A 22,948-nucleotide genomic window follows, 5' to 3' on the forward strand; every position below is an offset into this window, starting at 1 on the left:
TCTGGATAAAATTGGAACTTCCCCAGCAGGACAGGAAAGAAAGCATGTGTGGGCTGTGGAAGAATGGGACTAGAATTTGCATACATGCTTTCTGCTTGTGAAGCTCAGCTGAGGCAGGATGACCAGGCCATGGATGGCAGAGGCCCCTGCATTTGTCAAGGAGGATGAACTTCACATTGTAAGGATCAGGAAGCCAAGCAGGCCTGAGGAGGGGGCCTGAGGGATGGGGAGAGGCTCTGCTGGCTTGGTCACATCACCCTACTGCTAAATTGAACAATTCCAGGTCACATCTGTCAGATACTACCTGACTGGATTGACTTACTCTTATTAAAGATTTCAGCCAGAGACAGGGTGCTGCCTACTAACTTTGGAAGCTGAGGCAAGAGGATAACAAGTTCAGCCTCAGCAATTTAATGAGGCCCTAAGTAACTTAGCAAGACCCTGTCTTCAACCAAATAAAAATTTTAAAAAGGTCCAGAGATGTGGCTCAGTAGTTAAGCATCCCTATGTTTAATCCACAGTACCCGCCGCCCCCCCCCCAAAAAAAAAAGAATTTTCAGGAAGTGATAACAAAGTGCATCCATATTCAAATTCTTACACATGCTTTTTTATCCTTTGAACCATTACTATTATCTAGGTTTGTGATTTTATTTATTTCTGACAGGCCACAGTTGCTGGTTTGGAAGGATCCGGTGATATTGTATCTGTTTCCTGCACAGAAAATGAAATATTTTTCTTAAAGGGAGATAGGAACATTATAAGAATTTCGAGCAGACCTGAAGGACTAGCATCAATAGGTTTGTATTTCTCATTAAATGCACCATGTGTGATGGGAAGTGCTTCTCTCTGTGGCATGCAGTTTATAGTTATAAAAAATTGACCATTATTCTGCCAGTTAAGTCATTGCAGTTTATTTATAGAAGAAGATGTTTGGAGTCTTCATCTTATTCTGAAAATAATGTTTACAATACTTTTTAAAAAATATATATTTATTTATTTTTTAGTTGTAGTTGGAAACAATACCTTTATTTTATTAATTTTATATGTGGTTCTAAGGATTGAACCCAGGGCCTTACACGTGCTAGGCAAGCACTCTTCTGCTAAGTCCCAGCCCCAGCCCCATAATACTTTAATGAGAAATTAGCTATGTAAGGCTTAGGTTAGACCATCTCATGTTTGGAGGCCTTGTCCTCCTGGTGTGCAGATAGGAAGTTTGGGTGAGTAGAAAGGAAAAATCAAAAACCACTTGATTGTCCTGGTGTGGTGGCATACACATATCACCACAGTTACTTGGGAGGCCGAGGCAGGAGGATCTCAAGTTCAAGGCCAGCCTTGGCAACTTAGCAAGAGCCTGTCAAAAAAAAAAAAATTTTTTTTTTAAGGGTTGTGGAGTATCTTAGTGGTGGCTTGTTTGCCTAGCATGTTTAAGGCTCTGAATTCACTGCCCAGTAACACACACCTATGAATTTAGAATTCCTAGAATTCTGTGTGTTCCTATAAATTTAGAATTGCTCAGTTCTTCAGTAGGCAGGAACCTTGCTTCCCTCTGTGGCAGCTGTTATTTAGGCTGGCAAACTGGAATAAGTACACATTGACCTGGATGATCATTATTGACTTGAACTCTTCTTTCTCAGTGAGAGATGGTCTGGAGATATCAGGATGCTCGGAACATGCCCACATGCAGCATCTGGAGAAGCCACTGGGGGCCACAGCTTCCCAGACGAGGCTCAGAGGCTCTTCTGTGGCCAGCTCGGTAGCCAGTGAGCCACGGAGCAGAAGTAGTTCACTCAACTCCACTGACAGCAGCTTTGGGCTGCTGGCCCCTGGGGGCCAGGTAGTCCCGGAATCAGGCAAGGGCAACCAGCCCTCCTCACAGAGATTCAGTGTCATCAGCTCGGAAGACTTTGAGCAGGAGCTTATTGTGAAACCTATCAAAGTGAAGAAGAAGAAGAAGAAGAAAAGGACAGGTACCAACTCATGTAGCCCCCATGGGGCAGTCTGACCACACCCTTTGGGAAGGGGCACATCTCCCCGTGTAGGAGTGTTGCTGCTTACTGAATGAGCACTTGCCCACTCAGAGAAAAGCAGAAAAGGTCTTCAGAAAACAAATGCCCTCCTCCCCAGAGGAGTTGAACTGTATAGTAGTTCACACATTAGCCAAGAAGCATGACTGCAGGCTGTGGCAACAAGGCTCTGGTTGGTGTGCTCACACCGTGCTTCAAGGGTCTGGGTTTTGTTCTTTTCCATATTTAAGTTACAGTGTTGACTTATCCATGTAGACCATTTGTTAGACAAGAGAGTCGACAATCATGGATGCAAAGTCGTGGAAACAGGAAGCTCTGTGCCGGTGTGGTGATGGGACATTGCACATACGTTCAGTGTTGGATGATGTAAATGCGGGTTTTCACGTTGAACTTTTTATTGCTGGTACCATTTGAGCCTGCCTAGCTCAAGGTCACTGCAGTATTAAAGGAAAATGTTACCAAATTTCTAAGCATTTTGATAATTGTTAAAATTGGTGCGTGAGCAAGTTGTGTCACCCAGTTGAACACACCTCTTTGTTCCCTCCCAACTTTCTGCTTAGCATTTCTTGGGCTTCAGAGCCCATTGGTGAGTATGGTATTGTGTCCATATAAAACATCCTGCATTGGAATAGTTTGTACTTAAGGGCTTTATTCTTCACTAACTAAATATCCTTCACATTTAAATTGTGGGGTCTTTTCTTGAGCTAAAAATGTGTTTTATAAGTAGTCTCTCACTGTCAATGTAGAGTCATGTGTTTATGTGGAATCAACCCTTATTTTGAATGTTTTCATTTTAAATTAGAAGGTGGAAGCAGGAATGCCTGTCACAGTTCCCTTGAATCGACTCCCTGCTCTGAGTGTCCTGGTGATAGTCCCCTGTCTTTGAACACCGACCTGCTGTCCTTGACTTCAAGTGTTCTGGGCAGTAGCGTGGATCAGTTAAGCACAGAGTCTCCTGACCAGGAAAGCAGCCTCAGTGCTGAAGTGAACACCATCCTTCAGGGAAGTACTGACCCTGAAGCATATAGTATCCTGGAAGTGCCTGAGTCTGCCCCTGATGTGCTGGGTGAAGAAAATGACTTTAGGACTGAAATCCCTCCGTGTAACAGTGCACAGGAGACACATCTGCTTAATGGGGTACTGGACTTGCCCTTGCTCCCAAGGGAAGATGTGGAAGATGGTGAGATCACAGGCCTCAAAGCGGAGCCTGTTCCTGTGGAGGATGCCCTGAAGCACGAAGAGACACCCTCCCGAGAACAGGGCAGTGTTGTTGAGGCACTTGAGCTACAAGACATGGAGGCTGAAGCCCCCCACAGCACTTCTGAAGCCCCTCTCCTGGACTCACCCGTGCTGCATTCCATCCCCTGCTGGGTCCCCAGTGCTGAGCAGTGGCTTCCTGGGACTAGAGCAGTTGAAGACTACACTGTAGAGGCCAGCAGCAAAGAGGACAGCCTAACCCACCTGGGAGCTCCTGGCTCCCTTGGCTCACATCCCTGGCGTGTTGTTACTGATGATGACACAGGTCAGAAAGTAACCCCTGCTTCTGAATGTGACATGTGGAGGGTGGGAGGACAGTTGACTCCTCTGGTCCCTGCCTTAGTGGCCAGCACTCATGAGCCTTCTCGGGATCAAGCTTTGACGTCCAGTGACGAGGAGGACATCTATGCTCACGGGCTCCCATCTTCATCCTCGGAGACTAGTGTGACAGAGCTCAGAGCCAGTCACTCCATACAGGACCTGAGCCGGCCAGGTGCAGATGACGCCACGCTGCTCAAGTTGGACCAGGTGTGTGACACAGGCATGGGGGCTTAACTATACCTGCTTTTCATTTTGAAGAGATGTGGAAAAAAAATTATATTCCTACTGCAAAATGTGCAGGCCAAATATGTTTCTTTTGTTTTGCTTTTTTTGTGGGGGAGGGTGTCTGTTTATTTCACAGTGCTGGGGATCAAACCCAAGGCCTGGTGCACCCTAGACAGGTGCTCTACCATTGAGCTACATGCCCAGCCCAGGCCAAAGGTATTTTAAAGATTGGATTTGGGGGGTTTGCAGCACAGAGACTTTGAATGGCCTGAACTGCTTCTGCCCTGCTCAGTGACCCACTGCCTAGAGAAGCAGCATCTTGCTCTCTGTTCCCACCCAGCAAGGCCAGGGCAGCATGTTCACTTAGTGTTAGCCTGGGGCCTTCTCAGAAATCACTGGGCAGAGCAATGTTTGCTGTGGTGTGGAAAGCCTCTGGAGGTCAAAGATGGGGTGCTCCCTACCCTCCACAGTCAGATACCTCCTAGACACTATCAGCAGGGACTGCAGCTATTTGCAGAACTGCTGTCTCTCAATCTCCAGGCAGTGGCCCCAAAACTCCCCAGCATGCTGTGCAGAAACCAGCTTTGGTATAGTCAGACTCCTGTGGGCCTACAGCCTCTCTAATTAAGAGGTACTTATTAACTGCTCTTGGGCATTTTATATTAAAAAGTGATTTTTTTAAGTGCTTACTTTCCTTAGCAAGTAATCATCATTAGAAGTATAAAAGCATTTGGTTTCAAAACTAACATTTCCTACTAACTGTGGCTATGAGATGTAGCTGGCGGCTGGCTATTCACTTAGAGCCATGGGGGCTTTCCCCACATTTCCACTGGGTTCTCAAGTGCTAAAAGTGTGTGACTTTTGTCAGCTCTCATCATATACAGAGACTTTGTTGAGCCCTTTACAAGTTAACGTTCTTGCTTCTTTAAAAAAAAAAAAATGAACTAGCCAGCACAGTAGTCCACGCATGCAATCCCTGCGACTCGGGAGACTGAGCAAGAGAATCCCAAGTTCAAGGCCAGCCTCAGTAACTTGAACAGACCCTGTCTCAAAAAATAAAAAGAGCTGGGGATGTAGCTCAGTGTTAGACAGCCCCTGGTTCAATCCCCTGGTATGACAAAAAATAAAAATAAAATTTAAAAACTACAAAACAGGTACTATTGTCCCTTTTAACAGAGGGAATTGAGGCTCAAAATAGTCAGATTAGTTGTGTAAGATCACCTAGTAAATGGAAGGGCAGAATGGGCCCCAGAACCCTCTCCTATCCTCTGTACAGTGAGGTCATCAGAGTGAAGTGTCTGTTTGCTTGTGTGGAGACCAGGTGGGCCTCTCATTCGGCCCTCCCGTATGCATTTTTGAACCCACTGGTTCCCACATGCCCAGGCTGCCAGGCTGTGTTTGCTGGGGATATCACAGCACAGATGGTGGTTGTTGTGAATCCCGTCTCCTGGGCCTCAGAGTCTACAGAGGAGGCCAGGTCATGTCCAGATCTTCAGGGTCAAGTGGACTCAATGAGGATGTCAAGTAGGCAGGGCTACAGGGAGGCCCATCAGGGCGTCAGCCAGGTAGACCTTGTTTGTGGGGCTGGTATAGGAAAGTCCTTACGTAGGTGAGAGGGATCCTGGCATTCTGAGGACCCTCTCCCCTCCAAATCCCACCCCCCCTTGCCCTGAACCAGACAGCTGAAAAGCCAAGACATTCTGTGGGTATTTTTTTTTCTTTTTTTTTTATTGTTGGTCGTTCAAAACATTACATAGTTCTTAATATATCATATTTCACAGTTTGATTCAAGTGGGTTATGAACTCCCATTTTTACCCCGTATACAGATTGCTGTATCACATCAGTTACACTTCCATTGATTTACATATTGCCATTCTAGTGTCTGATGTATTCTGCTGTCTATCCTATTCTCTACTATCCCCCCTCCCCTCCCCTCCCCTCCCCTCCCCTCTCCTCTTCTCTCTCTACCCCCTCTGTGGGTATTTTATTGTGGGGAGAAGGGTCAGGAGCAAGGCTTGCCATGGTGAGCAGAAGAAGAGGTGAACACCGTTCTTGCTGAAGTAGTTGACTTCCATATTGAGCATCTGTACTCACTTAGTGCATATATCAACTTCCTGTGCAGTTTTAGAAATTTGTTAAAGTACAAGGGATGTGTTTAGTTTTGATTTTTAAAAGAATCCTAGTAATGAAACCTTAGTGTACCAATTTCAGTTAGAATGCCTTGGCCAGGCCTTCACGGCCACCGCATATGCCACACCACATGTCTGAGGGTGGGAACAGTGCTTAGAAAGCAGTGAAAAAGAGTGGAGAGCTGCTCCCCTGCGTACCCACAACAGGCAGACACACACAGTGGATCTGCAGTGAGTGCTGATGTGCACCTCCTTGTAAAGTAGACTGAAGCCAGGGCCTTTCTCATGCTCAGGAAGATAAGTTCAACCTGACCAGGTGTCACCCAGGGTCGCTATGGGGTCTTATTCCAGAATGTTCCTAAGTGGGAGTTCCAAAGAGAGCAGGGACCAGTCTCTGCATGGCTTCACAAAGACCCTCTCAGCTGTATCATTTTGATGTTCTGCTCTCTTTTCTCGTTGACAACAGTAGGATGGATGCAGCGGTATCCCCTGCCTTGGAACTGACCCACTCTGTCCTTGTAAGTTTGCAGAGAGCTGGATGGGCTACTCGGGTCCTGGCTATGGCATACTCAGCTTGGCGGTCTCCGAGAAGTATATTTGGTGCCTGGACTACAAAGGCAGCCTGTTCTGCAGTGCACTGCCAGGCGCTGGGCTGCGCTGGCAGAAGTTTGAAGATGCGGTCCAGCAGGTGGCGGTCTCCCCTTCAGGTGGGCCTCCCGGCCCCAGCTCCCCAACTCCCCAGCTCCCCAGCTCCCCAGCTCCCAGCTCCCAGATGCAAACCGCTTAGCACATAAGTGCAGACTGACCTTTCCTAGCAGGCCTGAGAGGTGCTTCCTCCAAAGACCGAGAATTTCTTCCTTTGACATCAGTTAATAGTACGATGGCTGTTCTGTTGAGCTTTTGGTTTTTTATTAATTGCAATGGCAACACATGAAGGTATTTTAGTAAGCTATGTAAATAGTTAGAATTGAAGATTTTAAAAAGATATATTAATATACTGTGTCCTTATAAAAATAAAGTGTATTTCTCTTCATCAGTGTCCACTGAAAAGCAACTGAACTAAGGAAGACACACCCATGGATGTGTCGGATATGTCCAGTTTGGTGTTCTTTTTAAAGTTTGTCTCTAATGAGCCGTGTGCTCTGGGTGCACAGTCCACTCCCCAAGTGTACAAGGGAGGTCCTTTACTTTTCCATTGCCATGACCAGGTACCTTAGTAAATTCAGGCGGACACTCCCAAAAGAGGGTCTGCTAATTTGTTTTAATTTGTTGGTTGGTGCTAGGGATTGAACCCAGGGGCATTTTTACCACTGAGCTCCATCCCTGACCCTTTTGGTTTTTTATTTTGAGACGGAGTCTTGCTAAGTTGCTTAGGTCCTGAGCCTCCCAAGTCACTGGAATTATAGCATGTTCCACCAAGACTGACTCGCATTTGTTTTGCTTAATCCTGGCCATTTCTCTATGTATTCCAGTGTGGTGGGGTGAATAGAATGGAAGCAGATGGGTTTTGCCTTGAAGTGGGAGTCAGACAAGGCTCCTGTAACTTTACTCTGAACTTCTCTGTACTTGTCCTTGTCCCTGTCACCATTTAAAATACCAGTTTGTTTAGGGTTGTTTTGTTCGCTTTCTTTCACTCCTGGCTTGGAACTTACTCTGTGGAGACTGACTGAGAGAGCAGCCCCTCCACTAGCTGGCGCTGCCTCTTAACTGTTCTCCTGTTGCCTCTGGGTTCATTTCCCCAGCCACTTAGAAACTTTGGTTTTCTCCTGGTCACATTAATTATTTTGTATCTCCCAGCTCTTCAGTTCCTTATTGTTCTGGTTGGAGCTCCCCATTTCTGTTGAGATTAATGTTGTCAACTGAGATGTCCTTCAGGGCCCATATTTTTGAGGGGCACTAGGGCCCCCATGCTGTGTGGTGTTGGGGAGTACCCAGGCCTGGCCACCTGACAGAACCCCTGGTCCAGCCCAGCTTGCTTTGAGCCGGTGGTTCCTCACCTTGCCTGCCTTGTCCGGTACCGCTCCTCCATCTGGAGGGCCTGTCTGCATCCTTCCAATATACAGCTCCTCCTTCCTCTCTTCCTCAGAATCCCCTTCAATGTGTCTTTTTTGTGCATCTCTTCCACTTAGCCGGCCCAGAAGTGGTCCCTCCCTCTGAATCCCTGAAGGCAGGATATCTATCAGGACACTTCCTCTGTCCAGGCTACAGGGTGTCATTCCTCTGCCCTGTGAGATGCTCAGCTCCACATGCATGTCATGGTTCTCCCCTCATCTCCAGGCTTTAGCCCAGCCTATAAGGTGGGAGGTGATCCCATTTCACAGATAAGAAAATTGAGGCTTGGAGACATCCAGGACTTGATGCCCAGAGACACAGCTGGCAGCCAAGGTGGCCAAGGGTTCAAGCCTCAGCATGGTTGGCTGGAACCAACAGGATATGAGTTAGAAATCTCTCCCTTACAGGACCCAGAGTACAGGTTTTTGTTTAGGAAATTCTAATATTTATTGAATGGTGAGTAGGATTCTTATTTCCACAGGAGCCCTTCTCTGGAAAATTGAGCAGAAATCTAACCGTGCTTTTGCTTGTGGAAAAGTCACCATCAAGGGGAAGCGACACTGGTATGAAGCCCTGCCCCAGGCAGTGTTTGTGGCCCTGAGTGATGACACGGCCTGGATCATCAGGACCAATGGAGACCTGTACCTACAGACAGGTGACCGAGGGCTTGTTTAGCACCTCCGCTTCTTGAGTGCCTGCTTTGTTAGTAACACATAGTTCAGAAGCTCACCACCCGTTTACACAAAAAAAACTTTTAGGAGTTTGCCATTTCCTGATATTGACACAGATTTGGGACAAATTGAGGGGTTTTTTAGCGAGATACAAAAGCAGAATCTTCTTGTGGCTAACCATTGCAGATCACGTACCCTGTGATATCCAATCTTAAGAGGGAAGAAAAACAGAGTAATGACATTAGAGTCATCTCCCCCTTGAAGCTTGAGCGGCTGGATTTTTTCCAGCCAGGTCAAAGACTGGCTCTATGTGCTTATTTACATGTTGTCAGAGAAAAACAAGAAATACATGCTCTACATAGAAGTTCAGCTTGTCCTAGAAAACTGCCTTTAGGAAAACCTCCAGCTGCTAGATGTAGCACAGTGGGACCTGTTTATTATAAACAAATTGCAATATGAGTGAGTGTTCATGTACTGTCAGCACAATGGGAAACGGTTTGCCAACAACATTGTGATCTCTTTTTTTTTTTTTTAAGAGAGAGAGAGAGAGAATTTTAATATTTATTTTTTAGTTTTCGGTGGACACAACATCTTTGTTTGTATGTGGTGCTGGGGATCGAACCCGGGCCGCACACATGCCAGGCAAGCACACTACCACTTGAGCCACATCCCCAGCCCAACATTGTGATCTCTTGATACCTGCAAAGGACTTAGGGGCAAAGAAGTTCTGTTCGGGTTGTCAGGAGGTCATATTGGATTTATGTAAAGATTAGTTTTCTAATCATTTAATATTGCTAGTTCCAAAAGCATGATTTATCTGTTGTGAACCATCAGCTGCGGGTGGTTCTTGAGATTGAAAGCTCTGGCTGGCTTGGCTCTCTCAGGTGTCCAGGAGCCTTGAGCACATGGTGGGCAGCCTCTCCAGCTTCAGGCCATTTCAGATCCTGCCCTCCAACCTAGTTCCTCCATCTTCCTTTAAGTGAAAATGGGTGTAGCAAGGCGTACACACATTTAGCTTCCAAAACTTTGGGTTTGGGACGTGGGGAAGAGGTGATGCTTTTGGCCTGGGGATGAAAAGAAGATGACTCTTATCCAGGAGTGCCAGCACAATTACCAGGGCAGTAATTTCTGATGAGACCCAGCTGAACCTATGCATTAGAGCCTGTGGGTTGCCCAAGAATGTACAATGAGAAATCCTGCAAGTGACTCCCATCTGGGTAGTACTGTGAGTGCTTTTATGATCATAGCACTGAAACCTAATTGCAAGCTGAGGCTGTTGAACACAAGGTTTTAGGTGATAGCTGTTCTGCCAGCTCCCTTAGGAGTGGCTTTTGAGCTCACTTAGGTTACAATTACGACAGACAACAGGAAGATGGGAAGAGCCAGGGACAGGGAGTCAGGGAGGGAGCTCTGGCCCTGCTACAGACTTGCAGTGTGACTAACAGACCTCAGTGAGGGGTTTGCATCTAGCACTAGTGAAAGCAGAGAAAAGGGGAGCTGCTTTGTTGGCTGGAGGCCCTGCAGCAGCTGAGGCCCGGAGGGGCAAAGCCTTCCTAGTAAAAGAGACCTGCGAACTTTTTTTTTTTTTTTGCGGCACTTGGAATTGAACCCAGGGCTTTGTGCATGCTGGGCAAGTGCTCTACCTTTGAACTTCATCTCCAGTCCCTTTTTATTTTTAAATTTTGTTTTATTTTTTAAAAATTTGTTTTTGCAGTACTGGGAAATGAACCCAGGGTCTCACACAAGTTAAGCAGACACTCTGCCACTGAGGTCCACCCTCTGCCCTTGTGTTTTTATTTCAAGACAGGAACTCACTAAGATGCCCAGGCTGAACTTGAACTTGTGATCCTCCTGCTACAGCCTCCCACATAGTTGGGATTACAAACATGCACCACCACACCTGGCTTCTCCAGAACATCTAAAGTTACCTTAGGACAGCAGAGAATTCTGAATTACAATCCTTTAGTTCCAAAGAGTATTTAAAATTGCCTTAGACACATGTCATGTTGAAGCAAAATTTAACTACTTTTTGTTGGCTAAACCTTCAAGATAAGGGCACTCATTATGAAAGAATATGGCAAAGTACTAGAAAAGAAAAATACGCAAACATCAGATTCATGGTAGAGTGTGAAGTACTGATGTTGCACCCTTAGGCCCTCTGTTCCCTTTTGTTGGCAGGTCTCAGCGTGGATCGCCCCTGTGCCCGAGCCGTGAAGGTTGACTGTCCTTACCCACTGTCCCAGATCACAGCCCGGAACAGTGTGGTGTGGGCACTGACAGAACAGAGGGCCCTCCTGTACCGGGAGGGCGTGAGCAGCTTCTGTCCAGAAGGGGAGCAGTGGAAGTGTGACATTGTCAGGTACGGCCAGGCACTGTGTTTGTCCTCTCCTGTATTCTCCTCAGCGTGACTCTCCACAAGCCACCCATGCAGGTCTTTCTGGGCAGAGCCAACCCCTAAAGGTCTCATGATGATAGAGTTCTCTTGAGTTGTCAGAGTTAACTTCTAAAGCCTGGTCTGGGGACACTCTTTGCCTGCCTCTGCCAGCAGACAGGGCATCAAGTTGGAGCTATTTTTAAAATGCTGCTGCCCTGTGTTACCCTGAGCCTCAAAGTCACAAGTCTCTCATGGTGGTCTCCATTCAGAACTGCCTATTGGCAGATGGTTTCTGTTCAGGCTACAATGGCTTAGGTCAAGATACTTTGTTGTATTTTCATCCTAGTCAATTGAAATTTAGTCCTTAGGAATAATCAGACCAGGATGGTCTTGATTTGAATTTAGGCAGCCAGTGAACCTACAGGGAGCAGTGCTGTGAGCCAGGGTGGCTGAGACTTGGCTCTGCCATCATCAGCTGCCAGTCCAGTGGTGAGCCTCATAATAGTGGACACCAGTTAGTCCAGAGGGTCTTTGATGGGATGTGGAGTGCATGGTGCCAAGGAACTGTTGACTGCCTGCAGAGGCTGGGAGGCAGTATGCCACTAGGAGCAGTAGCTGAGCCTCAGAGCTGTCATGAAAATGCCCAGAAGGAGGAAGAGATAAACCCTGCATAGAGGGCAGCATCTACCTGGGGCTGGCTGCATGACATCACTGGGCCCATGAGGGAGTTCGCGGTAGATTACTAGGGGAGGAGAGGGTAGTGATGGGGATGCTTTTGGCCTGGGATGCCATCAGCACCCACTCACACTTGTCTTAGGTGGCTTTCTCTCCATAGCTTTCCCCACCATTCTGTCTCTTGAACAACTACTGCACATCTGGACAGTTTCTGTTGCACAGTTGTGTAACTCACTCACACCTAGCAGGGGCATGTTTTTTCTTCATGCAAACCCACCAGGACAAACGCAATGGGGCGGCCCTGACTCTGGGGACTGAATCTCGTGTTCTCTTGCTCATTTTTAGTGAAAAGCAAGCTTTGGAGCCTGTCTGCATAACTCTCGGGGATCAGCACACCTTGTGGGCTCTGGACATTCGTGGAAAGCTATGGTTCAGAACTGGCGTGGTTCCCAAGAAGCCGCAAGGAGATGACAGCCACTGGTGGCAAGTAGGTGCTCTGGGCTTGGCCAAGGGCTCCGCTTCCTTTCTTCCTCCCCTCTTCCTCAGGAGGCTGGATTATATGAACAGTACTCACTCTTGCTGTTGTGGGCCAGACACTTGGATTTGAGCACATGTGAGACACAAGGACTTGTCATCAGGGGTAACTCACCATGCTTTCCTTGTTTAAGTAATGCAGATTTTATTTGTTTATTTATTTAGACATTCATCATTATAAGCTAAGTAAACCCAGTGGCAGCCATCTGAAGACCTAGGTAATAGTGATGTTTAATTTGGAACAAATATACTATGAAAAGAGAAACCCAACCCACAGTTAAAATCCATCTGTTAACAATTGCTTGAAAAACCTCTTAAGTCAGTGATGTTTCAACAGAGAAAGGAGAGTTTTCCACATGCTCCTTGACAGGAGGATGCTGTGAGAATCCGGAGGGAGTAGTCAAGCAGCACCCACTTTCCCCCTCAATAGCTTCGCTTCCCGGCCTTCTCTGTGGGCATGAGGTAGCCCTGACAGTTGTGAGATACGTTACATCTTATGGTTGGGTGGGCTTGTTTTGTTTGTTTGTTTCTGGGGATGGAACCCAGAGCCATATGCCTTCTAGACTCTACCACTCTACCACTGATCCACACTTCCAACCCCTTTTTATTTTGAGACAGGTCTCACTAAGTTCCCCAGGCTGGCCTTGAACTTGTGATCCTCCTGTGTCAGCCTTCTGAGTCCCTGGGACGACAAGCATTTCCCACCACACCCAGATCGATGCCTTCCGTTTTATGTCTCTGTTGGTTCGGGTTTTATTGTCTCCTCAGATCTGCCTTGTTGAGGCATGCCATGCCCTGTCTGCTCTGCCAGATGAGAACTTGAGAAAATAAGTTATATTTGCTCCTTAATAAACATGTATATTGCATATATCTGTCTCTAATGGGATATTCTAGGTAATATTTATAAAGTTATGTGATTTTAAAATACCTTCTGTGTACTTATAACCATATACAGATACACACATGTATATGCATATCTATATGTGTACTAAATATATATGGTTTGTGTTTTGGGGGTACCAGGTTCCTTTATTTGAAGAAATGATACAAATTAAAGCACTTACATGGATGCTTTGGTACAACTTATAGAAAAGGTAAAGGTACCCCAACATGCATACACTGCCTTGGTGACCAGAAAAGTCATTCCATGACTGTGGGGGGTTAGCCTGAGGCTTAGCTCTCATCATCACTGCCTTTATGGCTGTGCTTGTTGAAGAGATTCTGCCATGCCTCCTTCTGGGGCTGCCATCTTGCACAAGTTGTCTTCATGGGCACCGGATTCTTTGATTTCACCTGCTCACGCAAGTGATGAGTCTCTATGCAATTATGCAAGTGGAGGTCGTTTTTGTCATGGCTACCTCGTGCAGTTCCAGGGTTCCACTCTTCCCATTTAGAGAGCATCCTATTACATTCAGCCCCACCCCCCAGTCGACATGGTCTGGTTTCTTGCCCTGCACCCTCCCCTTATGAGATTGGTGAAGAACATATTTGGCAAAGTTCTTCAGAGCCACATCATCACAGAGTAGTAAGACATGGACAAGTCGGCACAGGAAGCAGTTGACAATGGCCTCCCAGTCCTGGGGTAGTTCTGATGTGCCTGCAGGGAGGTGGCTGAGGTGGCTGAGGAGAGGTGTGGAGGCCTGGGGTGGTGAGGGCACTGAGGAGGTAGTGAAGGGCTGCTGGCTCAACAGTGGGTTCTGTACAAGCACTGTCAAAGCAGGAGACGACTGTGCCTCTTCACAAAGAAGAGCTGGCTAAAATCTATTTTTTAAGTAGCATAAAGAAAGCTGTGGGCTGGGGTTGTGGCTCAGCGGTAGAGCGCTCGCCTAGCACGGGCAAGGCCCTGGGTTCAATCCTCAGCACCACATAAAAATAAACAAAGGTATTGTGTCCAACTACAACTAAAAAAAAAAGAATATTTTAAAAAAATGGACTGGGGTTGTGGCTCAGTGGCAGAGCACTTGCCTGGCATGTGTGAGGCCCTGGGTTCGATCCTTAGCACCACATATAAATAAATAAAGTGAAAAATCCATTGGCGGGGCTGGCGATGTGGCTCAAGCGGTAGCGCGCTCGCCTAGCGTGCGTGCGGCCCGGGTTCGATCCTCAGCACCACATACAAACGAAGATGTTGTGTCCGCCTAGAACTAAGAATAAATAAATGTTAAAATTCTCTCTCTCTCTGTCCCACTCTCTCTTTAAAAAAAAGAAAAAAAGAAAAAGAAAAATCCATTGGCAACTAAAAAATATTAAAAAAAAAAAAAAAAAAAGAAAGCTAGAGGCGAGGTGTGGTGGCACATGCCTGTAATCCCAGCGGCTCAGGAGTCTGAGGCAGTAGGATTGTGAGTTCAAAGCCAGCCTCAGCAAAAACAAGGCTTCTAAGCAAATCAGTGAGACCCTGTCTCTAAATAAAATATAAAATAGGGCTGGGGATATGGCTCAGTGGTCCAGTGCCCTTGAGTTCAATCCCAGGTACCCCCTGCAAAAAAAAAAAAAAGAAAGAAAGAAAGCCAGATCTCACTGGGGATATAGAATGCTTGCCTTGCATATGTAAAGCCCTGGATTCAATCTCTAGCACCACCAAAAAAGAAAAATTCATTTTCAGAAAGCTAGATCTCATTTCATCATAATATTACCTTCAGAGAAATTTTATTTGACAGAACCATTTTGAGACACTTTGCAGCAGAGTTATTTTAAATACTCTTAAGATTGATTTATTGTAGCCAGTGTTTAGCTGATAAATTTTTCCATTCTCTTGTGATCAGCATTCTGCTTTTCTGCAGATCTTGAGTGCTGGGGATGAGTCTGACATATTTAGTGGATACCCTTGGCAGTGTCTTTACTCCCCACGTCGGGTGAGTGTCATGCGCAGCAGTGCAGGCCCTTAGCCAGGACTCTGCTGTCTGCCACTCAGCAGCATGGCTGCCAGCCTGAGGGCTGCAGCACCTGCGTCCTGCCACTCACTCCAGAGCACTCTGATGCAGATGGCACAGCCATGCAGGAGAGAGCTTACAGAGTTTTGAATGTGGCAGCAGTTCTGCAGCAGGGTCTGAACCCCGTGTGGTTAAAACTGTATCAGGGCCCGGGGTTGTGGCTCAGTGGTAGAGCATTTGCCTAGCACTTGTAAGACACTGGGTTCAATCCTCAGCACCATATAAAAAAATAAACAAACAAACAAAAAAACCAATCTGTGTCAACTTGAGTTAGGACAGCTCTCATAGCCACCCTAGTCCTTTCACAGACAAGAAAGGATAGTATGAGCCAGGCGTGGTGGTGCACACCTGTGATCCCAGCGGCTCTGGAGGCTGAGGCAGGAGGATTACAAGTTCAAATCCAGCATCAGTAGGGAGACCTGTTTCAAAATTTAAAAATTAAAAAAGGACTGGTAAAGCCTGGATTTAATCCCTGGAATTGAAAAAAAGAGGTAGTGTGTGTTGTATTTTCTTTTTGTTTGTTAATTTTTAAGTTTCCTTTAATAAGTAACATCACTCTCAGCATTCATTTTGCGTGACTCCTAGAGGGAAGTGAGCATCTGGGCAGGAGTGGATCTCTGTAACTGAACCCAACATGCAGAACTATGAGAGAAAGTCATGCAGTCATAAAGAACTCACTTTCAATCACAGCCACCCAACAAAGGAGAAGTCCCCTCAGGGGAAGTGATTGCCTAGAAAAGCATCTCTGGAGGTGTCTGTGCAGATGCTTTCCAGGAATGTTATGGAAGCGAGTTCTGCCTCTGAGCCAGGAGACTTGTAGGTGCCCAGAGGTATCCTGGTTTATGCTGGTGGCTTAGCGTGAATGTTGGTAGTCCTGGTTTAAGACATAAATTACTTCATCCTCTTATAATACTTTTTAAATTCATTATTAGTCTAAATGTTGTATATTATTGTCTATTGGCAACATCTGAATTTAAAAGCAAAATTGTTCTTGCTCATTTTCATTAGAATAAATGACTTAGAATGAGTGGGAAGGAGTGCTGTTTAATCACAAAAATAATACACCCTAGTAACTGATCCAGGTAATATGGAAGTATGTAAAATACAATGGAAACATTTTCTTCCACCACTTTCTTTTTATTCTTTCTAGTTACATATAACATTAAGATACCTTTTGACCTAATCAAAAAAGCATGGAGGGCTGGGCTGTGGCTCAGTGGCAGAGTGCTTGCCTAGCATGTGTGAGGCACTGGGTTCCATTCTCAGCACTGCGTATCAATAAATAAAATAAAGGTCCACAGACAATTTAAAAAATTGGAATATAATTTGCTCTAATTCAGTCCCCAGCACTTTCTCCCTCCCCTTCTCCCTCCACCCTACTGATCTTTCTAATTTATTTATAGGTTTTTTTGGTTTTGTTTCGCTTTGTTTTTTAGTTAGTGTCCTCCACCACTTTCAATCCCACCCTTGAAGCAGTGGCAGTTAGTAGCTTGTTGTTCCACACTCCCAGCCCTCTCACAGACCCCATATGCACGTGTGTGTGGGGGGGTGCCTGGCCATCATTACTGGAGATGCAGATGTGCGGATGTGGCAGAACCTTGCTAGGCGGCAGAGCATGTGCTGGCAACTGCACTGACACAGGTCTTTGCTCTTCTGCCCCCTCCAGGTGAGCATCACGGACTACGTGGTGTTTGACCAGTGCAGCTTATTCCAGACGATTATCCAGGCCACACACTCGGTGGCCACAGCAGCCCAGGCGCCCGTAGAAAAGGTAGCAGACAAACTGCGCCTGGCATTTTGGTCTCAGCAGCTTCAGTGCCAGCCCAGCCTGCTGGGAGTTAACCACAGTGGCGTCTGGATCTGCGCAGGCAAGAATGAGTTCCACGTGGCCAAAGGAAGCCTCATAGGTGGGCAGATCACTTTGTTTTCAGATTGGCTTGATAGGCAGCTCCAGTTTATTTTATCTAATTAATTAATTTTTTGTGTGGTGCAGGGATCAAACCCAGAGCCTCCTGCAGAAAAGCTTTTAGATTCCATCTTGAAAGGTAGTGCAGCACCAATGGCATGGAGCTTCTGGCATGGGGGCACTCTGCCTCGTTGATCACTGCTCCCCCGTGTTCTGTTTTCAGTGTGTCATTCCTAAAACTTGGACCCATTTTCTAGACATTGTATAATCAGTTTCCTCTTGTAACCTATTGTGATATAAGAAAAGCAAATGGTGCCCATTTTTATGTTAATAATTTCACATTTAAAGGGAAACATCTATCCAAGCCCACAGAGCCTAGTATCGAGAATGGTCCATTTCCTGGAGGGAAATTATCACTCCTATAGGACATACAAGGTACCAGCCAGATCTATGAGTGAACCCTTTCTTAATAAATTGGCTCTAGCTCCTCCCCCGTTGATCTCCCTGGGCCTCTGCAGACAAGATGGAGCCCAGACTGACCATGTTCATGGAAATGCACCTGGCTCAGACTGTTTAATCCCAGGACAATAGAATCAGCTGTAAGTGGTTTTGTGGGCAGCTATAGTCTAGAACTAAAACTCTGAAATGTTTTCATCTTTTTCTTTCTTTAATTCATTATTTATTCTTTCCAGGCACTTATTGGAATAATGTCGTTCCCCGGGGGACAGCTTCTGCAACCAAATGGGCCTTTGTGTTGGCTTCTGCTGCTCCCACCAAGGAAGGTGGGTTAGCCTGTAGAGAAATATAGTGCATGGTTTGGTAGTTGAAAAAGTTCAGACTATAGTCTGACCATAGCCCAGTGGGTGAGGAGATGCAGCCATGCAGAGGATATGACAGTGTCTCAAGCCAGTAGCCCTGGTAGGTGAACCAAGGGTCTGTGCTGGATAGCCTGCTCAGAAGAGCCTCCAGGGGGTGGTCAAGGTGGCTGAGACTGATGCAGAGTGTCTTTGTGAAGGAGAGACTGTGCAGTGTGGTCACAAGGGCTGGTAGCAGGTCACCCAGCAGCAAATTTCAGGGGCCATAGCTTCTTTGGGCACCTTCCCCATTTGCCCTGGATAATTCTTATGTTACCTCTAGCAGCCTCTGTCTACCCTGAGTACCACACTTGTGCCCCAATGAAGGGCACAACTCCTGCCACTTTGTGTCTATGCAGAACCCATGGCCCCTCACAAAACATGGCTTTGGAGTCAGGAGAAACGGTGCTGCTGCCAGATAGCTGGGAGCCCCAGCAGTTAGGTGACCTGTCAGAGCCTCCTCCCAGGGTTGCACTTTGGGTCAGCTAGAAAACACTATAAGTCTGTGAATAAGGAGGAAGCAGTGTACTTAGTTCCAGCCATCAGTCTCCAGCGTGTGGGTCACTTGGTCAGCGTAATTCGTGCTTACTCACTAGCTTGCTCTGGTCACAGTTCTGCCAGAAATCTCAGAAAATGTTAAGTTGTTCCTGGGTTGGCACAGATTCACTGGGCACAGTGACTGACCTGAGCTGATGGGTGGCAGCTTTCAGTCTCTACTGACCCTCTCCTCATGATGTCATGGGTGTGCTGCAGGCACATTGTCACACTTCCCCGGGAGCTGCCTGGCTCTTCTGCAACTGTTGCACAGACATATGGCAGGCCTTCCCTCAGGTTTTCAAAATTCAATAAATGATCAAACCCCAAAACAAATCTCACCACAGGTTTTAAATAATGCTCTACTTTCATACTGTGACTAAGGGTTTAACTTCTTCAGGGATTATTTGCATTTTAAACAGAATCTAAAATCTCACTGAAATGGTGGAGGGACTGAAAGGTCATTTTGAGGCAAGGCTTGAAGGAGGAGATTTCCAACTTTCCAGGTCTTGTCCTGCTTGGTTAGTAGAAGGGTGGGGACAGCACCTTGGTGCTCTCCTCCTGCAGAACTGCTGCTCCCACTTCTGCAGGGGACTGATGCTGATGCTTTCAGAAAGGTCCTTCCTCTTGGTGAGGTCTGACAGTCTGTTTTAAAAGTCTGTGTTAAAGGCTTCCCAGCCTGATATAAATGGGAGCCACATTATAGCCTTCATAAAACCTTCTAAGTCCCACTTTCTTTCCATTCCTTTAAAATATCTGAGGCTTAATTTGGCTAACCAGCTGATCATGGTGTTTCCTCTAACTTAAAGTACATGGAAGCCCCTGCCCTCCTGCCTAGGTGAGTATGGAGTATGAGCCAGCCAGCATCTGTGGACAGTGTCAGGTGTGTGTGCCTGAAGGTAAAGCTGCCTTGTGCATTGAGGGCAGGTGGCTTGTTGCAAACAGGGCACCGTCATAGACATGAACCTTTTCCACAGGAAGCTCTTTGTGGCTGTGCCAGAGCAGCAAGGATCTGTGCAGCATCAGCACCCAGAGCCCAGAGAGTCGCCCCTCCACAGTGCAGCTGCCCCCCGACGCTGAGATGAGAGCCTATGCTGCCTGCCGGGATGCGCTGTGGGCCTTGGACAGCCTCGGCCAGGTGTTTATCAGGACGCTATCCAAGAGCTGCCCCACAGGCATGCACTGGACAAGGCTGGACCTTTCCCAGCTAGGTATGACCGTCTTGTCAGTGTGCTTGCTGGATCCCGATTGCCTCAGGGCCCTGAATTTGCCTTGGGTGAATTCTTGGATGTGATTTTCAGGTGCTGGGTTTTAGGAGATTGGTTGGTCACTCTTCCGGATGAAATGGGCCTCTTGATTTTGTGAGGCGGTTCACCCGCTACCCTTGGGTATTCAGAAGTTGCTAAGAATTGATTACAAGCAGCACGTTGGCGCAGCTGCCTCTGTCAGTCTGTCTGAACATGGGATGTAGCTCTGTGACCTTTAAATCTGGAAAAGGGATGTGCCCTGTGCGTGGATCAATGGCACATTTGTCTGTGCCTTGACATCTGGGAGAGCACCCAGTGCAGAGGCTCTCAGCACGTGTCGAGGGTTCTCATACCCAGGGCAAGAAGATGTGCCACTAACTGCAGCTCTTCTCTGGGCCCAGGAGTTAGAGTAGGCCAAGTAGTACAGCACAGTTTGCAGATAGATCATTCATAGTCCACGAAGTACTAAATAAGCCAAGACATAAGATCATTCTCAGGGCTGAGGATGTGGCTCAAGCGGTAGCGCACTCTCCTGGCATGCATGCGGCCCGGGTTCGATCCTCAGCACCACATACAAATGGCATGCGTGCGGCCCAGGTTCGATCCTCAGCACCACATACAAACAAAGATGTTGTGTCTGCCGAAAACTAAAAAAATAAATAAATATTAAAATTCTTTCTCTCCTCCCTCCCTCCCTTTCTCTCTCTCTCTCTCTCTAAAAAAAAAAAAAAAAAAAAAAAAAGAAGATCATTCTCTAAGTAAATCCCTGACCAACTAGGAAGTTTGAGTGTGTTTTTTTTTTATATTATTAGTTGTTCAAAACATTACAAAGCTCTTGACATATCATATTTCATACATTTGATTCAAGCAGATTATGAACTCCCATTTTTACCCCATACACATATTGCAGGTTCACATCGGTTCCACATCCACTTTTTTACATACTGCCATACTAGTGTCTGTTGTATTCTGCTGCCCTTCCTATCCTCTACTATCTCCCCTCCCCTACCTTCCCCTCTCCTCCCATCTTCTCTCTCTACCCCATCTACTGTAATTCATTTCTCTCTCTCGTTTTTTTTCCCCTTTCCCCTCACTTCCTCTTATATGTAATTTTGTATAACAATGAGGGTCTCCTTCCTTTACCATGCAATTTCCCTTCTCTCTCTCTTTCCCTCCCCCCTCTCGACCCTGTTTAATGGTGATCCTCTTCTCATGCTCTTCCTCCCTATTCTGTTCTTAGTAGCTCTCCTTATATCAAAGAAGACATTTGGCATTTGTTTTTTAGGGATTGGCTAGCTTCACTTAGCATAATCTGCTCTAGTGCCATCCATTTCCCTGCAAATTCCATGATTTTGTCATTTTTTAATGCAGAGTAATACTTCATTATGTATAAATACCACATTTTTTTTATCCATTCATCTATTGAAGGACATCTAGGTTGGTTCAACAGTCTAGCTATTGTGAATTGTGCTGCTATGAACATCGATGTAGCAGTATCCCTATAGTACGCTCTTTTAAGGTCTTCAGGGAATAGTCCGAGAAGGGCAATAGCTGGGTCAAATGGTGGTTCCATTCCCAGCTTTCCCAGGAATCTCCAAACTGCTTTCCAAATTGGCCGCACCAATTTGCAGTCCCACCAGCAATGTACAAGAGTACCCTTTTCTCCACATCCTCGCCAGCACTTGTTGTTGTTTGACTTCATAGTGGCTGCCAATCTTACTGGAGTGAGATGGTATCTTAGGGTGGTTTTGATTTGCATTTCTCTGACTGCTAGAGATGGTGAGCATTTTTTCATGTACTTGTTGATTGATTGTATGTCCTCCTCTGAGAAGTGTCTGTTCAGGTCCTTGGCCCATTTGTTGATTGGGTTATTTGTTATCTTATTGTCTAATTTTTTGAGTTCTTTGTATACTCTGGATATTAGGGCTCTATCTGAAGTGTGAGGAGTAAAAATTTGTTCCCAGGATGTAGGCTCCCTATTTATCTCTCTTATTGTTTCTCTTGCTGAGAAAAAACGTTTTAGTTTAAGTAAGTCTCATTTGTTGATTCTTGTTATTAACTCTTGTGCTATGGGTGTCCTATTAAGGAATTTGGAGCCCGACCCCACAATCTGTAGATCGGAGCCAACTTTTTCTTCTATCAGACGCAGAGTCTCTGATTTGATATCAAGCTCCTTGATCCATTTTGAGTTAACTTTTGTGCATGGTGAGAGAAGGGGATTCAGTTTCATTTTGTTGCATATGGATTTCCAGTTTTCCCAGCACCATTTGTTGAAGATGCTATCCTTCCTCCATTGCATGCTGAGTGTGGTTTATATGAAGGTGGAGGCCACAGCAGATGGCTCCCAGGGTGGGGTGCCCTCCCCTGCAGCAAGGGCTCCTGCTGTTGTGCACCCACAACCAGTGTTCTGAATTGGACAAGTGTCCAGTGTCAAGAACACAACCACGGAGACTCACAAAAAAAGAGGATGAGGAAGGAAGTGCGCAAGCAGAGAGGCTAGCTGTCCCTCCTTGCCCAGGCCCTCCTGTATGGCAGGGTCTCACTCTTCATAAAGTTGGTGTTGCCCTGAGCAAGCCTGGCCCAGCACAGAGCCACTCTCGCTTTTGGCACCAGGACTCCTACAGGCTGCTGGGTAGAGGCCCCTGAACCTAATCCGGCTGTTCCTGAAGCAAACCCTGCCACAGCTAGGGATTTTCCAGGGTATTGTGAGTATTTGTGCTTTGGGGTTTCTGGACCTACTGGTCACTTTCTGGCTTTCTGAGAGCCTTTGCCAGACAAGGCTGTGGCTGGTAGTGATCTGAATGCTGGTGCTGCTGTCTGCCCTAGGAAATCTCATCTGTCCAGAGACCCACTGGCCCTTAGCCCTTCTCTAGTCATCCTTACCAGGCCCATTGGGAGAGGTGCTAGTTCCTCTGGAGGTAGAGCTGGGGGAGGCCATGCTCATTTGTACACTTTGGGTCAGGAATGAAACTATGTCACCAGCATCACCCCCACCTGGCTCCTCCAAGGGAAGGCTATCACACCACTGCAAAGGGGTGCACAGCGAGGGGGCATCATGCAGGTGCCACGCCATTGCAGCCCACTCTGCCTGGGCCTTCCATCCCCACATAGCCCCTGCCTGTCCCTGGTTCAGTATAGTCCTGCTAGCCGTGCTAGGGTGTTCCAGTCTCTGAGGTGTGCGTTTGGGCTTCCTAGGAAAGTGGCCATTCTTTGC

The 22,948-nt window shown here is 46.6% G+C and overlaps 1 protein-coding gene across 6 annotated transcripts in view; it reads left to right on the top strand.

Annotated features, from left to right (window-relative positions):
• TECPR2 (tectonin beta-propeller repeat containing 2) overlaps positions 1 to 22,948 on the top strand; it is an 83,283-nt gene that overhangs the window by 31,095 nt on the left and 29,240 nt on the right. For 3 of the 6 annotated variants that reach the window (XM_081293341.1, XM_081293344.1, XM_081293342.1), the window contains 10 exons: positions 665 to 797; positions 1,635 to 1,967; positions 2,827 to 3,809; positions 6,481 to 6,664; positions 8,491 to 8,664; positions 10,859 to 11,039; positions 12,075 to 12,216; positions 16,860 to 17,100; positions 17,792 to 17,881; positions 19,465 to 19,698. In XM_081293341.1, coding sequence (XP_081149467.1) covers positions 665 to 797; positions 1,635 to 1,967; positions 2,827 to 3,809; positions 6,481 to 6,664; positions 8,491 to 8,664; positions 10,859 to 11,039; positions 12,075 to 12,216; positions 16,860 to 17,100; positions 17,792 to 17,881; positions 19,465 to 19,698 — 2,695 coding nt within the window. Of the gene's footprint in view, positions 1 to 664; positions 798 to 1,634; positions 1,968 to 2,826; positions 3,810 to 6,480; positions 6,665 to 8,490; positions 8,665 to 10,858; positions 11,040 to 12,074; positions 12,217 to 16,859; positions 17,101 to 17,583; positions 17,699 to 17,791; positions 17,882 to 19,464; positions 19,699 to 22,948 lie in introns of those variants that run through there. The other 3 variants (XM_081293343.1, XM_081293346.1, XM_081293345.1) reach the window with 3 other exon arrangements.

Source organism: Spermophilus citellus (genome assembly GCF_964194105.1).
Source record: "Spermophilus citellus genome assembly, chromosome: 4".
Taxonomy (NCBI): Eukaryota; Metazoa; Chordata; class Mammalia; order Rodentia; family Sciuridae; genus Spermophilus; species Spermophilus citellus.